Genomic DNA, 14,833 nt, shown 5'->3' with positions numbered 1-14,833 from the left:
ATTTATTCCTTACAGAAGATTACTGTACCTACTATCCATTAAAAAACAAATCCAGTGTTATTTAAAAGTTTAAAAAAAAATCCTAAATGTCATTTATCCCATATAAAAATATTATTTAATGAATGGATGAAACTAGATTAAACTAAAGGTGTGAATCCATGTTTGAAGGCTTTGCAAAACTCAGTTTCTGATATGCTGCGTTTCAGTCAACTGTTCTATAACCTCTGCAACTGTGGTGCACTTCCTGCATCAAACTGACATTGGTTTGGCTTTACGCAAACACAAAGTTATTTATAGCATCTCTCCCACTTTATTTTCTCCCTCCCATTCTCTCCCTCGCTCTCTATTTGCATTTCTGCTATGCAAACAAGAAACTGGTGTCAGCTGCATCAGTTCTACGGGCCTAACTTGTCCCTTTTCTTTCTCAAGCCTCAATCTTTTTCAAAATTTTTCTCCCCTTCTGTCTCCCTGTAGCTTTCTACCTCTCCCACCTTCACCCTGTTTTTCCTCCTCCCTTCAACCTCTCTCTCTCTGTCTGTGTTTTCCTTTGCTCAATTGTTTTGCTGTAGATTTGACCGCTATGATTAATGACCTCGAAGCCACAGGAAAGCAAACACAGAGAGACACGACATGCATGCTGTTCTCTTACAAACCTCCCTTTTTCCTCATATATCCGCTACTTCTATGTTCACACATTATGACTTCTAGGGAAAACATCTTTGAATTAAGAGTCAGATTATACAAAGTCAAGATTTGGTATACTTTTCAACTTATTTTTCCTTTATTTTCATCCCTTATTTCCTGATTACTTTAGTAGATTAAATGTTTGCCAAAGGCCTTTATTATAATGAATTACGTGTTTTTTTTAGCATCATCTACTCTAACGTCAGAGCCCTTGTCTGTCTTCTCTCTGTTTGAAATGAAGAAATTAATCTCAGTGGTCAGTTAAAGGTCTTGGAGGCTAGCAGTCAGAGGTCAGTGGTTAGAGATAAGCATCAAATTAGGCCTTCAGAGTCTTGGTCAAGTACACTTCAGCTAGGTGCTTGGCTGAACGAAGCTCATTCAGAAAGATTAGAATTGAGTTTGGCCTTTAATAACACAAAAGAAAAGGTATGCAAGTGCAGCTGGTTAGCTTAGCGCAGCATAAAGACCAGACACAGTCTCATCTAAAAAAATAATTGCTGCTAAAACTTCTTGTCCTTACTTCTTTCTAAACAAATAAAATGTAATGAGATAATGTGTTAACTGGTAGGTTTTCTAACCCTTTTTTAAAGGTCTTTACTCAGATGAGCTGGTTCCTCAGCCAAGTGAATCTAATTGCCTGTTTTTTAAATTATTGTCATCAATTTGGTGTCGAGACAGGAGAATGGTATTGGTGGTTTCATCTATGTCTAGGCAAGAAAGGGAGTAATTTCGTTTCACAAAAGGTAAAATCATTCCTTTTGACGTACTCCAGATTAGAGTGAGAGCATTAAATAAAAATCAGCACAGCATGACAACCGAGGTTTGTAAAAACTGTGTGTACAGTACACTCACCAGTTGTTAACCTCACAGTACCAGGAAATGATTATTTTTACCTTTTCCTCTGATTTTAGATGGTGTTTATTATTTTAACAGCTCTGCCCTTGGAGACTCCTCCCATTGTGTAGCAAGAGCACAGTTGCAGACCTCAGTTTGCTCCTTTGACATTTGATATAATTGTTTTGCACTTACCCTGTTTTGCTCATTGAGATCTGGTTTGCAGTTGTGAAAATAAACTATTCTAAGACACCATGACATCTAGCACAATGTGAGTAGGACAGCATGTAAAATCATTCTCCAAGAGCAAGAAAGTGATTGTATTTTCATTGCAGAATACAATGATTGTTCCTTCTGCAAACTAATAGTGCTATCAGGCAGAAATTATTGCACTAGAAGTAACAGTTCCATCAGAGGCTGAATGATAACATGGAAATGGAACTGGGGCTTCGAATTGAATAATGTTGCAAGGAATTGCCTTTGTACTTTGGTTTGTTTGTTGCCCTCAATGTGTTATGTATGAAGATGGAAATAAATGTTAATGAAAACTGTGCTGGAGTCGAATCTGAGTATAACTTAAATGGAAATATTGGAATGTTAAGGAAAAAAAATCCCAGAATTGATAAAAAGAACAAGTGATTTGCATAAATTGGTCCCTGCAACACTTTGCATGTGGTGAAAAATTGCTACAATAAGACCCGGGTCCATTTTCAGTCACCATGCCAGAGCTTGAGAAACACCCTCCCACTCTGACTCACTGTAGGCACAAACCAGTCACGTTATTTGACCTTACAGTAGCAACAGTAATTCATCTCGGCCACTACTAGCTGTCTTGAGGTGTGTTTTGTTTTCTCATAAATGGTTGGTGCCAAATAGTGTCAGACAGAAAGGGAGGGAAGGCCTCTGGGAGAGTGTGAGCGAGCGTGCGTGTGTGTGAATGTGTGCGCATGTTTATATGACCGTGTCTTTCGAGCTGCGGCCTCTGGCTGTGACCCCAGTGTTAATCACTGTACAGCCAGAACAACCACAGGCTTCTGTCGCCACTACTGCAGCTACAGCCCTTCTCCTCTCCTCCTTTATGTCAGTGTCATTCATGCTCCCTGTGCTTTTTTTAAATGTATCTCTCTAACCCCCCCCAAATACCTACAGTATGTTCCCTACTTGGCCTCCTACTTGCACAAGATCGCTATCCCCTTCCCCATTAGCTCCAGGATACACCCTTCTCGTTCTCATCGCCTCTCCATAACCTCAAACTGTCACCTTTTCTCTAGCCTATGCCTCCCCTTTAGGCTTCTTTAGCTTGGTATTTCTGAGCTATGAAATCGCTGGGCTGTCCTGTCCTGATTTAACTAGCAAAGTGCAGAACAAGCTAAAGGCTGTTCTCTTTGTGTGTATTACTAAATAGGTGGCAGGGTTGGTAAAAATGTTGGATTGGGATGTTTTTTGTCACGTTTTTCATGTCGTTTTGGGTTATTAGTGTATTACGTGACAGGCTGGTGTCATATCATAATTTGATAAATGTGATAATGTTTTGCTTTACATTTATGATTTTTTATTTGCAAATATAACAAGCAATATAAACAAAGACGATCAGCAACTTGTGGGTCTGAAAAATTTGCAAGTATGCAGAAGTGCCAAAAAGTGTACTTCTTAAAATGTCCACTTGAGGCTGGTTCCCAAAGCAGGTCAGTCCCCACAGACTGAAACTGTGAAACTGGTTAAATAACAAGTTTAACGGCAGAGAACGTAAGTGACCTTGTTTGTGATGTCGGTGACTTTTAGACAGCTTTTAATGCAATGATCTGAATTTCTCCGACAGTGTGGTTAGTTGTGCAAACAGACTATACAAGTTTTGTTCCACATTCTCTTTTTATATTTATATTAATTTGAATTAAGGGTGTGGCTGTTAACACTATCACCTGTTATCAAGTAAGTCCTGGGTTTGAATCCACTGGCCGGCTGGGGCCTTTCTAGGTGAAGTTTACATGTTCTCCCACAGTCCAAAGACACGGATGTTAGATTCATTGGTGATTCTACATTGGACTTAGGTGTAAACGGTTGTTTGTGTCTCTGTTTTAGCAGTGCAGTAGATTGGCGACCTGTCAAGGTTGCACGCTGCCTCTTGCCCCATGACAGCTGGGGTAGGTTCCAGCCTAACTGCCAGTCTGAATTAGATAAGCAGAATATGGATGGATGGACTTGCAATTAATTAGCAGACCTGTGCATCTCACACATATATTCTAATGATGCAGCTTGGGTAGCACTCGAGTCTCTTGTCCTGACGTAGTGAATTCTGGCTCTAAAGAGCACATAGATGGCAGCGATCATAGTGCTAAAGCTGAAGCTTCAAAGTGGGGCTAAAAAACAATTGGTAATTTCATGGTATCTACATCTTTTTGTTTTTTAAATGTAATTCCATGTGAAAAACTTGTCTCATCTTAACAGTGTGATCTTAACAGAAATATTTTTTAATGCTTGTCTTTGTTAACATTTAAACTAGAAACTCCTGTACTTGTTCAAGCAGACGTTCTAGCACAGTAGATCAGTTTCTTGATTAATACTACGTAATAGCTGACTTACAAAGGTTATTTACTGCCATCAGTGCTGCCTTTGATTAACCTTTCATGCTTACAAATCAGCACCTACAGAGCCTCAGAGGCTTGCAAAACAATATACTAATAATGGCAGTACTAGCAGGCTAATGTTGAGAAAGACATAGATGACTGATGTTGCACTAAATGCAAATGTTAATTTAACACAAATCAACATTTGTTAATTTGCATTAAATACATGCAGTAGTTGACGATGGCAATGCCATTAAGTAAAAAAATAATCTAATGATGGTGGTGGAGCAAAACTCCCCAGAGGGACAATCCCCGAATATTAGATATTTGTACTTTATTTTATGAAAATATGTCCCATACATGTTAAACTATTTAAAAGTGGTGGACTCACTGACCAACCAACAGACCGTTTCATTCTAGAGCGATTGGAAAGAAAATGAAAAAAAAAACTTTTCTTTAGTAGATATGAATGTGCAAGATTGACTGACTGAACCAACTGGGTAGTCAACTAACTAGACATCGGTGGCTGCAGTTGCGATTATTACTCTGTTGTGCCTTTGTTGCTTCATGACACACGGAGAATAATGGCAGTTAGGTGTGCATAACACTTACAAACACACACTCAGGCTGTAGGCAAGCTAAGAGGAAGAGTGTGAGTTACACAAGCTTTGACAGGGCCTAATTATACAAGTCTCTAATGAACTGTAATTACTGACATTCACTGGAGCATCGAGGTCTATTGCAGTCATTAGGCTGCAGTGTTACACTCTTTCTGTATCGGCACTGACTGACAGAATTTCTTTTTTTTTTTTATCCCTTTTGTGATCTGTTGGCCTCTGCCTCACTGTTTTCTCATCTCTCTCTCTCTCACTCCCTGTGTCTCTGCACTACAGTTTGATGGTGACAACATGTACATGAACGAAAACAATCACGAGTTCCTCGCACCAAACCAGGTGAGTCCAAATTTCTAATAATGGAAGACCTTAAACAGTCTTGAAGCCATTTTTCTTTCACTGTTGTCAAGTCTTGTTGAAATGTACAATAAGTCGCTGTTACTGAAAGGAACCACACACTTATGTGACATAAGCTGAAAGCAAGTGGACTAAAAATATTTTATTCTTTTTTAAACTCACAGATATGCCACACAGAACATGCTATATTCCATATGTTGCATGCAAACAAATAAAATGATGTTACAATCATTCAAAGAGCAATTAACAGTAAAATTGGTAATGTAGTAATAAATGCAACATTTTTACATATATACTTGACAATGAAATTTATGGGCTACTTAATCTGCTTATTCAAATGCCTCTTTTAAAATTAAGCACTGTAAGCGCATTTTTTAAAGAACTATATTCTTGAAATATAAGACATGATGTTTATTAAATATACGATTGGTTACTTCATAATATAAAACATAAAACATGTGCTACGTTTATAGTGCAGTAGGCACTGGGTTAGCAATTCATCACAGTACTAACCTATCATGATTAGATTTCTGCTAAGTGCACAGAAACCAGAGAAGCTAAACCAGTGAAACTATGCAAATTTCCCATAAAAAGAGCGTTGACCTTACTGTAAAGTGACAGAGTCGTCATACAATTTTACTTCCCTATATTCCTGATATTCAGTCATTCTCTTTGCACACAATTTTGGCAAAAGCCGACATAAAGAAATGTTTTGGCTTCGTTACAAAGAATTTATTAAGTTAGAATGGGCGAGTCGCTGCTCTTCTAAAGCACATGGCAACACTGCCAGATACACTGTAGCACAGCTGGTCATGAACAACTGGGAGACCATATGGTTGTGTTTGGACAGGGGGATTTGTGGAGTTTGGGAATAAGCCCATCTGACATACACAGGGGAGCGGGGAATTTGTCCCTGTCAATTGCAATTATTAAAACCAACCCGTAGGCTACAGTAGTTCTGTGTTTCAGTTGCATTTGCTTTTTTGCTAAATTTCTTAATGCTCTGGTTTGTTAAGGTTTGGCTTATGGCCCAGAGTAGGACACAGAGCTGCTTGTGTTGTCTTTTCTACACATGTAAAGTTAATTCAGAAGGCTCAGACTATTAGGACTGCCACAAAGTCATTTTAAGTGGGACAGCGCTGTTATTTGACAGATTTGTCATGCAGATACTTCACTTTCTAAAAAACTGCTAACCACTACTTTTATCAGTTAATTTCATATAGCACATGTGGCTTTACTGTAGTGCTGATTGGCTGATTAGACATCAGCACCAGTTACTGATGGGAGGGTGAAGCATTGCGGTTTGTTAGAGAAGACAAGAGTGAGCGGCAGATAGGTAGAAAACAGGGAAGCAGGAGACAAAGAGACAGAGGGAAATAGCGTGAAAGACGGTGATAGGATGAGAGACGATTTTGCTTTGCTCTGTGTTATACTTTGTTTACTCAAGATCCCCTCACATTTGACATGTGCCTTGCTCTATTCTCCGCTTCACCAAGTTTAGCCTCTCGTTCCCTCTGACAGCTAGAATCAGGGAGGCCTAAGGGGTGGACACACACTCTGACAACAAAACATAGAGATGGGAAAATCCAAAAATCACTGATCTGCACCTCTTTAGCTGTGCTACATTTTTTATCCAAGCAGATTTTTAAATAGTGCGATCGCGCTGGAAAAAAGTCACTGTAAATAAAGGTTGAGGGCACCTTTGTTGAGACGGTTCACTGAACTTTGTCAATTTGAATAATCGTCACTAACCCATTCTACTTACTCTTACATTACACCGTCTTCGTGGTCAGCACACACAAAATGTAACCTCACTCGTTTTATGCATTAACTTTTCAATTAATTATTTCGTTGCAATGTTCTCGAACTACCACTCGGTAGCTCATTTTCATCATGCATTTCACATCAACGACATCATAAGCACTAATAAAGGGATTTTTTATACCCATGCATGCTTTCCGTTTCAGTGTTTAGTCACTAAATTTGGAACAAAGCCGCAGTTTGATTGACATTATCAAAGCATGTTTTGATAAAGTGCAATCATTTCTTGCACTAATGCGACACGAAAAATACGACTCTGTACCTGCTAGTATATGCTTCGTGTTCCTCAGAAGCAACTGCATTAACGCTCGTGCTGTTTGCAAGTGTTTAGGTAAAACAAGACTTATCCTTTATTAATTAGTGTTATTCTTACAGAACAGTTGGGTGCGGTATACAGCAGCGTGCTCTGCTATTCTCAGTATGTTCTATCTCGAACTTAAACTAATCATACTGCCTAAAGCTGACTTTTCTGTGGTTGCTGCTTTATTATCTCCCTCAACTTATCTTTCACCCATTTTCTCTGACTCCCCCTCTTTTGCTCTTTTGCTCACTGTTTCTCTTTTTCAGTCTCTACCCCCGTTGCATTTAAATGCATTTGGGTCAGCAGTTCTGCCTCGAAACTCTGTGAAGAGTGTATTTTTCAGTGCTCGGCTTTCTCTCACTTCGGTTTCACCATGTAATTGCTCTATTTAACGTGGCTTACCTATATGAATTAATTTTCTATATGTCTTGCACATTCATATAGGTCATTCACAGGGTGCTGGTGAGTAAATCTGGCAACGCAACCTTATCAGACTGTTCAGTGCTTAGATGGGTACGTTCTAGTGATGAGTCACAAGGAAATGGGGTCAGTGCCATTGTCATATCGATGTTCCCATGAGCATCGCTGTCTGACCCTCCTTAGTTCTCTGTAGAGTTTCTTTTCCCCCCAAGCAGAGTGACAAAGTGTTAGTGATTCAATGACAAGGTCATGGACCCTGGTCTTAGCATCAACAAGCTCTTTGTCTGCCCCTGTGGCCACTGGCCATTGTCCTGGCATCATTGTAGAAAAGAGTAACCAACGAGAAGAAGCTCTGGTATTTCCTAGTGTTGTCACAGAGGTTTGAACTGAGAAAATCTCCACAGTGGCAAGGATTAGAGCACCTCCTAAGTAGAGAGGCTTTTGTATCATAAAGGTCTTAGTAGACCAGATCACCTGAGGTAAGATTCCTCTCGCTATAACTAAACAGAGCAGTGCGAAGCGACACGATCAAAGATAATGCACTGTGAGAGATTCCTTCTCATAGCTCCACAGCAAAGTGAAAGAAACAGTATATACTTCATCAGCACTTTACCTTGACAATGTTTTCTTTTGATGTCTTTCTCCCTGACTTATGAATTAATTTAGCAGAACTGCTGTTTGAGAGAAATATGTCACAGAAAAGAGAACACGAGGAGGAAATGGAAGGGGGAGGGGTGGAGATGGAGAAACTGCACAGGGGAATAATTCGGCTAATGGAGTGACTGTTTGGATATTCAGCAGAAGTAGGAATGGAGATTATGATCTCGCAATTAGCGTAACAAGGTTTTATTGATTGGCTGCTGCGGTAGCGTCTTTACTGCCAAGACTCTGCATGTGGCTTTAACATGCACAGTGTGTGTAGCCCAGCCAGTCACACTAGTTCTACTACTACACCACTACCAGAGCAGAATCTAGCTCGGTGTTACCATCGAGCCACGGCCATTTCCTGATCATCAAAGCTGAAATATTATGGATTGTCGAGTTGAAAGGGTCTGTTTGAATGCCTGATGATAAAGTGGACTACATTTGCATTTTCCGCTCACTTTTAAGTTAATGCATTGCCCTCCTTCCCCTTTGAGTGAAAAGCAGGTATAAAAAGGCAGCTTCTGATAGCGAGCAATTTGAAAGTTTGTCTGCCTGTTTTACATGCTCGGAGTTCGAATGATGTTTTCATGGTAAGTTTGATGCAATTTCTCATCTCACTTACTATTTTGTAGCTCATTGCTGGCAAGGATTATGGAAGTCCCATGGGTGTTGTAATTGTAATTAGAGAGGTGACTGCCAACAGCAGATCTGTTAGACATGTTAGACACGGAGAACTAGACAAAGATCGATGGAAATATTTTTATTTTTGTTTGGTTGGGTTTTTTTTTAGGACAGTCAGCAGCTGTGAACATCATTATGTTTATTAAACAAGTTGTCAGATTAAACTCATAATGGGGCTTTTGTGTGATTTTTTTTCATCTCGTGTTTAATGAGAGATTTATTGGCATAAGAGCTCTTGTTAACAGATCTGAACAGATATGCCTGTCACATATTCTGGTGCTTAAACTTGCAGGAACTCCCCCCTTATGAATATGATTAAGTCCTTCTCTAAAGCTCCCTTGTGTCTCTCATCTTCCACCATATGTTTCTGATGAGCCATTGTAGAACATGATCCCATAGTCTTTTATGTCCAACCTTTGACAAATCTATCACCTCTTCCCTCTATGCTCTGAATTAAAGGCCCATTCCACCTTTCCAGTTTAGATGAATAATTCTCTTGTTTGGCAGTAGCCCAAAGCCCAGCCAGCATGTCTGGAACCTTGGTGGAGCCTGATTGGTCCGGTTCAGTCGTGTGTGACTGACAGGAAGCCCGCTGATTGGGGGAGACCGTATCTTTGGATCGTTGCACTGATTAAAGCCTCTCGGCAGCATTTTGTACACTCCCGCCGTTCGGGGTCCCCGCACTAGCGCCCTGGCACTGCTGGTCTGAATTACAGCTTGGTCGCATTAGTCTGATTTACAGCTTCCTCCTGCTGTTTAGATTGGAGTTGGGTACCAGAATGGCAGGCTCCTCCTCTACTACACTTCCACCTGCCCCCTCCTCTTCCTATTGATTCCCCTACTTTGTGCTTTACCCTCTACCCATCACCCCAATATCTCTAACCCTTTTTCTGCTGCCTCTTTTATCCCACCTCACCTGGTTTACTTTCCTTTTGACTCTCAATCCTCTACTAGTTCTTCTAGGTCACCCTTTTCTTCTTCCCCGATCCCTCAATTTTGCTTTTTTTTTTTTGCCTTCATTCCTCTTCCCAGTAAACTGTCCTCATACTCCATGTACACCCTTGTACTTGTCCTTCTTTTCAAATGTCCCTCTAACCTCTGACAACATCCCTTTACCTTTCCTACCCAGCAGATCTCCCTCTCGCTCTTTCTCCCTTTCGCTCCCTCACTGCATCTTTTGTGAAAATGAAAACAAAGAGCAGCCTGCCAAAATATTTCTATAGCCATTCGCTGACGAAGCAGGGAGCGGAGACAAAGCAAAAAGATGTGCAGGCATATTTGTCGCGGCAGCAGAAAGATGGAAAGCTCTGTCCCCGTGGCCTTTTTACAGTCATTTGGAAACTCCCCACCTCTCTCTCCTCTCTCTCTTGCCCTGTTTAAAAGCCCTCTGTTTGAAATACTCATCTGACATGGCATTATATATAAATGCACAGCTGTGTATTTGTATAAGGGCCTCGCTCTGCTAAGCTGTCCGTCCCCATGTTGCCCTAGGTGATCAGATGAAACTAATGCGATTCAACTTTAATGTGTTTCTGCAGGCCTTTCACCCAACTGGATAAAACAATAAGGAAAAAACACCCACTCTTGCTAGGGTATAATAGAAATTGGGAAATGCAGTGTCTAGTCAGCCTTTTCATAACTGTTTTTTATTTGTATTTATTCATTTATTTTTAATTTTTTTAGTAAAGTTTCCCATGAATTGGTTTTTCCTCACGGCTGTGAAAAAAGGTTATGGGTTATTATAGAGGAAAATGTACCATTCAGCCACAATTCATTAGCAAAATACCTGGTTAATTATTGATGCAATATCTTCAAGGTATGAAAAAAGCCCAGACTTGCTATCGATCTATGTTGACTTATTTCCTGTGCTTAGAGAAAGTAGAAATGAGGTGGTACAATTTCTCTTATTAAACTAGTTAAACAGCGCACAGCAAAAATGTTGGTACAAAGCCTAAGGCAAAGAGGCTTTTATAGTTTTATATTAAATGTATTTGTGAGTTGGTTTTATCCCTCTATGTAGTGCTGTAGGGTGGGGTTATAGGAAACACAGTGGGCAAGAGCAGAACACAGACCGCAAAAGCCAGCACACAATCTAACCCTCTCTGTAAAAATGTACAGCGGATTGACTGGACAACAAGACACAGGTGGGAGCACTGCACTGGGGCCATAACTAACCACCCCACACTCACTGTTCTCAATGAGGGAAATTACAAAGGAAGGAAGATAAAGACAGGAAGTAAATACAAAAACATGACACACGATAGCTATCAAAGTAAAACAGCCAAAAGACAAATAATAAGGATGCACTAAGACAGGTTAACAAAGAAAGCACCAAGACATGGATGAGATAGAGGAAGGAGAAAACAGGGAAACACTGAGATACTGGACACGAAAGAACATTAGAAGAAAATTAGAAACTCTGGAAAGAGAGACACATTCAAATATGAACTGATTACTCAACAAAAACCCTAGATCACTTTGGCTCCTTTGACTACGATGACCTGGATGACTGAGAACCTTCACAGACACCTAGATCACTTTGGTTATCGCAAATACTCCCATACACAATGACTAATATGCAGAGAAACTAACAGAGGAAAGTTGGACTGGGCGTGTTAGGTATTGTAGACAAATATTCAAATCATTTTTTTTTTTAACTCATGGTAGTCCCAGAAGTTAAGTACAAATAAAAATATACATTTATTTGACAGTTTAACTGTTACTTTAATTACATGCAGTTCACTACACCCGTAGCCGCCGACAGCTATGGTCAAGCTCTGACTGTTGTATATAAACAACTTAGCTGTAAAACTGTGGCTCTATTCATAACTTTATTCATAAATAATTAAGCTACTGTTATTGCGCTTTATGCATGAATGTTGGATTTAGTTTACTTTATGACTCTGCAGACATTTAACGAACTCCTGCAAAGATCTGTGAGCAACTAATATCATTTTAGCTCCTGTTAATACTTCGTCACATCAGAATATAGAACCAAACACCTGACAGGACTAAACATAACCTATGTTTTGTCTTGTGCAATGTTTATGGAACAGTATGTGCCGTGATCTAGCAATAGGCTTGATGTTCAAATTCTGTCCTGCAAGCATTTTCAACTTGAGTGTTTTTCATAAGGGAGGAGCTTTGATGCTTCCCTTGATTTTGTTGCAAGATTTGTTTAGTCAGCATGATAGCAGTAGACTGATAGTGAAAGCATGTGGCATGTAATGAGAACTGGAAACACTGTACTAATCTGGGTTAGCACTGAACCAAACATACTTAAAAGAGTAACTTCTATATCTGAATTTGTTGCCAACTTATGACCAAGAATTAGTATTCACATTAGCATCTCGTTGGGGTTGCACACATTAACAGTACAGCTTGCTAAGAGTGACTGTGCTAATATCCTGAGGTTTAATTAATATAAATAAACTGGCATAAAGCTTGTGATAGCTGCTTGAGCTGATATCCCTGTGTTGATGTTGTTTTTGGATCAACATACTTAATGTTGGTCAAGGTTCAATATTGCACGTGACCAGTTCTGAGTGGAGATCAGCAGTTTTTTGTGTTTTTTCATGTCACAAAACTATGACATCATATGGTAGCAATGTGATTGGTAACTTGTAGTGCTGAACCTGGACCAACATTAGTTATTAATGATCCAGGGACAACACTAACACAGGTACACCTAAGATAGGCACCATGTTAATTTAATGCACACAGCAGCTCGCAATTATTAGATAAGCCTGAATGTTTGCTCTTAGTGTATTTTGTCATGTAATTGGCAAAATTGTTGCTTGATGGCATATTAATGGATTAAAAGCCTGTAGTTATCAGAGTATACTTCAGAGTCAAGATACATGAAACTATCATCAGAGACATTGAATACAGTAGAATCCTGAATTGAAACCTATGGGAGAGTTTGTTAATAGCAGAGGTGGTGGTAGAAGTATAACTGAGGGTGGGAAAAGAAGCTTTTTAAGAGTTTACTTTGGGGTAAAGTTGGCCATTGGATTTTTTAAAATTCCGTTTTATTACCTGGCAACCACTAAAATTAAAGTAAATTAAGATAATGCTTCAAAAAAGAATAAGCACCCAGAGGCGTTTCAAGATGGCTGCCCAGTGGCAAGACTTAACGGCAGTTGGTGTAATCTCTCTTATCTAATATTGAAGAAACAAAAGAATAAAAAAATAAAAACAAACAATCAAATGACTTGAGGCTGTGTTAGAGAAACTCTAGGAGCTCACCAAAATCAGGTAGCTGCCTTCTGGATCGACTGACTGGCCGGCACGCAGCCTAGTTAAGGCTAGCATGTTCTTGTGTACATGTAACTCCTTTTGTGGACACTTTGGTGATACATGAAGTATGACTTGCAGAGCAGAACTCTAGTGAGAGACAGGAAGGTTCATTGACCCTGGAGAGCTGTCTCCTCCACTCTCCTCCATTCACAACCAGCCTCTTATTAACAATGGCACCAGGAGTACGACGGTCCAGATGTTATTCTCCTGCTCCCACCAGCTGTGCCAGCCTCCAATACACAGCCTCATTGACTCTGAACCAGCGAGGCAAGACACTTAAGAACACACTGACACCGGACTCACACAGAGTGTGCAATCTCTTACAGTAGGTTTTTGTTTTGAAAAGGGGATTCCTAAGAAATGTTCACAAAAGCATTTAAGAGCTGAAATGACACACACATGGACACACAAATGCCATATGCACTCTCACCCGCCACATGCTCTTTACACCCCCTTCTCCTGGTGTAGAGTTAGCAGCAGAGTTATTTGTGGGTGACAAGATCCTAACAATTCTGAGAATAATGCACATTTGTTTGGATGACTGCGCCATCAGCACTCCCTTTGTTATTTTGAACATTGTTAGAGTCAGTTTGTAAGGATCCATCAACGCTTTATTCTGCTGGGTTTTTTTTTTTTTGTCCATTTACTTGTTCCTATAACAATAATTAGTTTTGTCATTCAGCCACAGTAGCACTATTGTCCACCTCCTAATAATGATTTTTGACAGCGGGCACAGAAAAGTAGATAACTGAAGAGTCATTAAAAATTAAAAAACAGTTGACTGGCTGCTGTTTTGGGCCTTGTCGAGTCTCTCTGCTTCTTTGACGTAGTCGTAACTCAGCAATACCTGTGGCTGTTGTTAAGTGTTGTTGAACAGGCGGTGGTGTGCCAATGAGAAAAGCTGAAAAGGCTCGGGTGTTTACGAGACATGGCTGCTCCCAACATGAAGCGACAGAGGGACTCTGGAAATAATACTGTATGTGTGTCAGTATAACATTGTAATTCTAAATTCACACTGTCACACAATAAGTTTGTTTGGGATTCTAATTTGAAAAGTGGGATTCATCTCTTTCCCCATGCAGCTTGATTTTCTGCTTCTTCCTCTCCGGTTCATCCTTTCTCCTCTCGCTCTCTCCAGCCCTCTTCTCCACCCACACACACCAGTATCAACATCAGCATCACTCTAGATGACTATTGGGAAACCTGAGCTATCTTGTGCAACCATGGTTTATTTTTTCCAGCTGCATTACTGGGGATCACAGTTTTCACTGTATGGCATCTGCATGTCATTACCACAACAGGGTCCTGAACTCTTTCTGTGTTTCCAACAGCAAATACAGATATTTTCAAAAGAAATATCAGCAAACAACTCAATTTGACACTAACACTTTTCTATTTTATCATGTTTGACAGCTATTTAAGAAAGATTTTATTGTTGTGTGTCAATTGAAAGTTCAGCAGCAATTATGTGGTTCTTATAGTTGACAGTGCTTCTCCATTAGCTATCTCTCTTGCCAATATTAAGTGTTTTTTGATAATGAAGAAGAAATAGAGACAGCAAGAGCAAGGAAGGTCAGTAGCACATTTTTATTGGATCAAATGAATATGGAACA

At 39.8% G+C, this 14,833-nt stretch overlaps 1 protein-coding gene across 1 annotated transcript in view; it reads left to right on the top strand.

Annotated features, from left to right (window-relative positions):
- tox2 (TOX high mobility group box family member 2) overlaps positions 1–14,833 on the top strand; it is a 90,960-nt gene that overhangs the window by 39,770 nt on the left and 36,357 nt on the right. The window contains 1 exon segment of the mRNA XM_040007757.1: positions 4,976–5,035. Within this exon segment, the coding sequence (XP_039863691.1) occupies positions 4,976–5,035 (60 nt within the window).

The sequence above is a fragment of the Simochromis diagramma genome, unplaced genomic scaffold (assembly GCF_900408965.1).
Source record: "Simochromis diagramma unplaced genomic scaffold, fSimDia1.1 OVJJ01000320.1, whole genome shotgun sequence".
In the NCBI taxonomy this organism is placed as follows: Eukaryota; Metazoa; Chordata; class Actinopteri; order Cichliformes; family Cichlidae; genus Simochromis; species Simochromis diagramma.
Note: the sequence above shows the minus strand (reverse complement) of the source record. Positions and strands in the feature narration are given on the sequence as shown.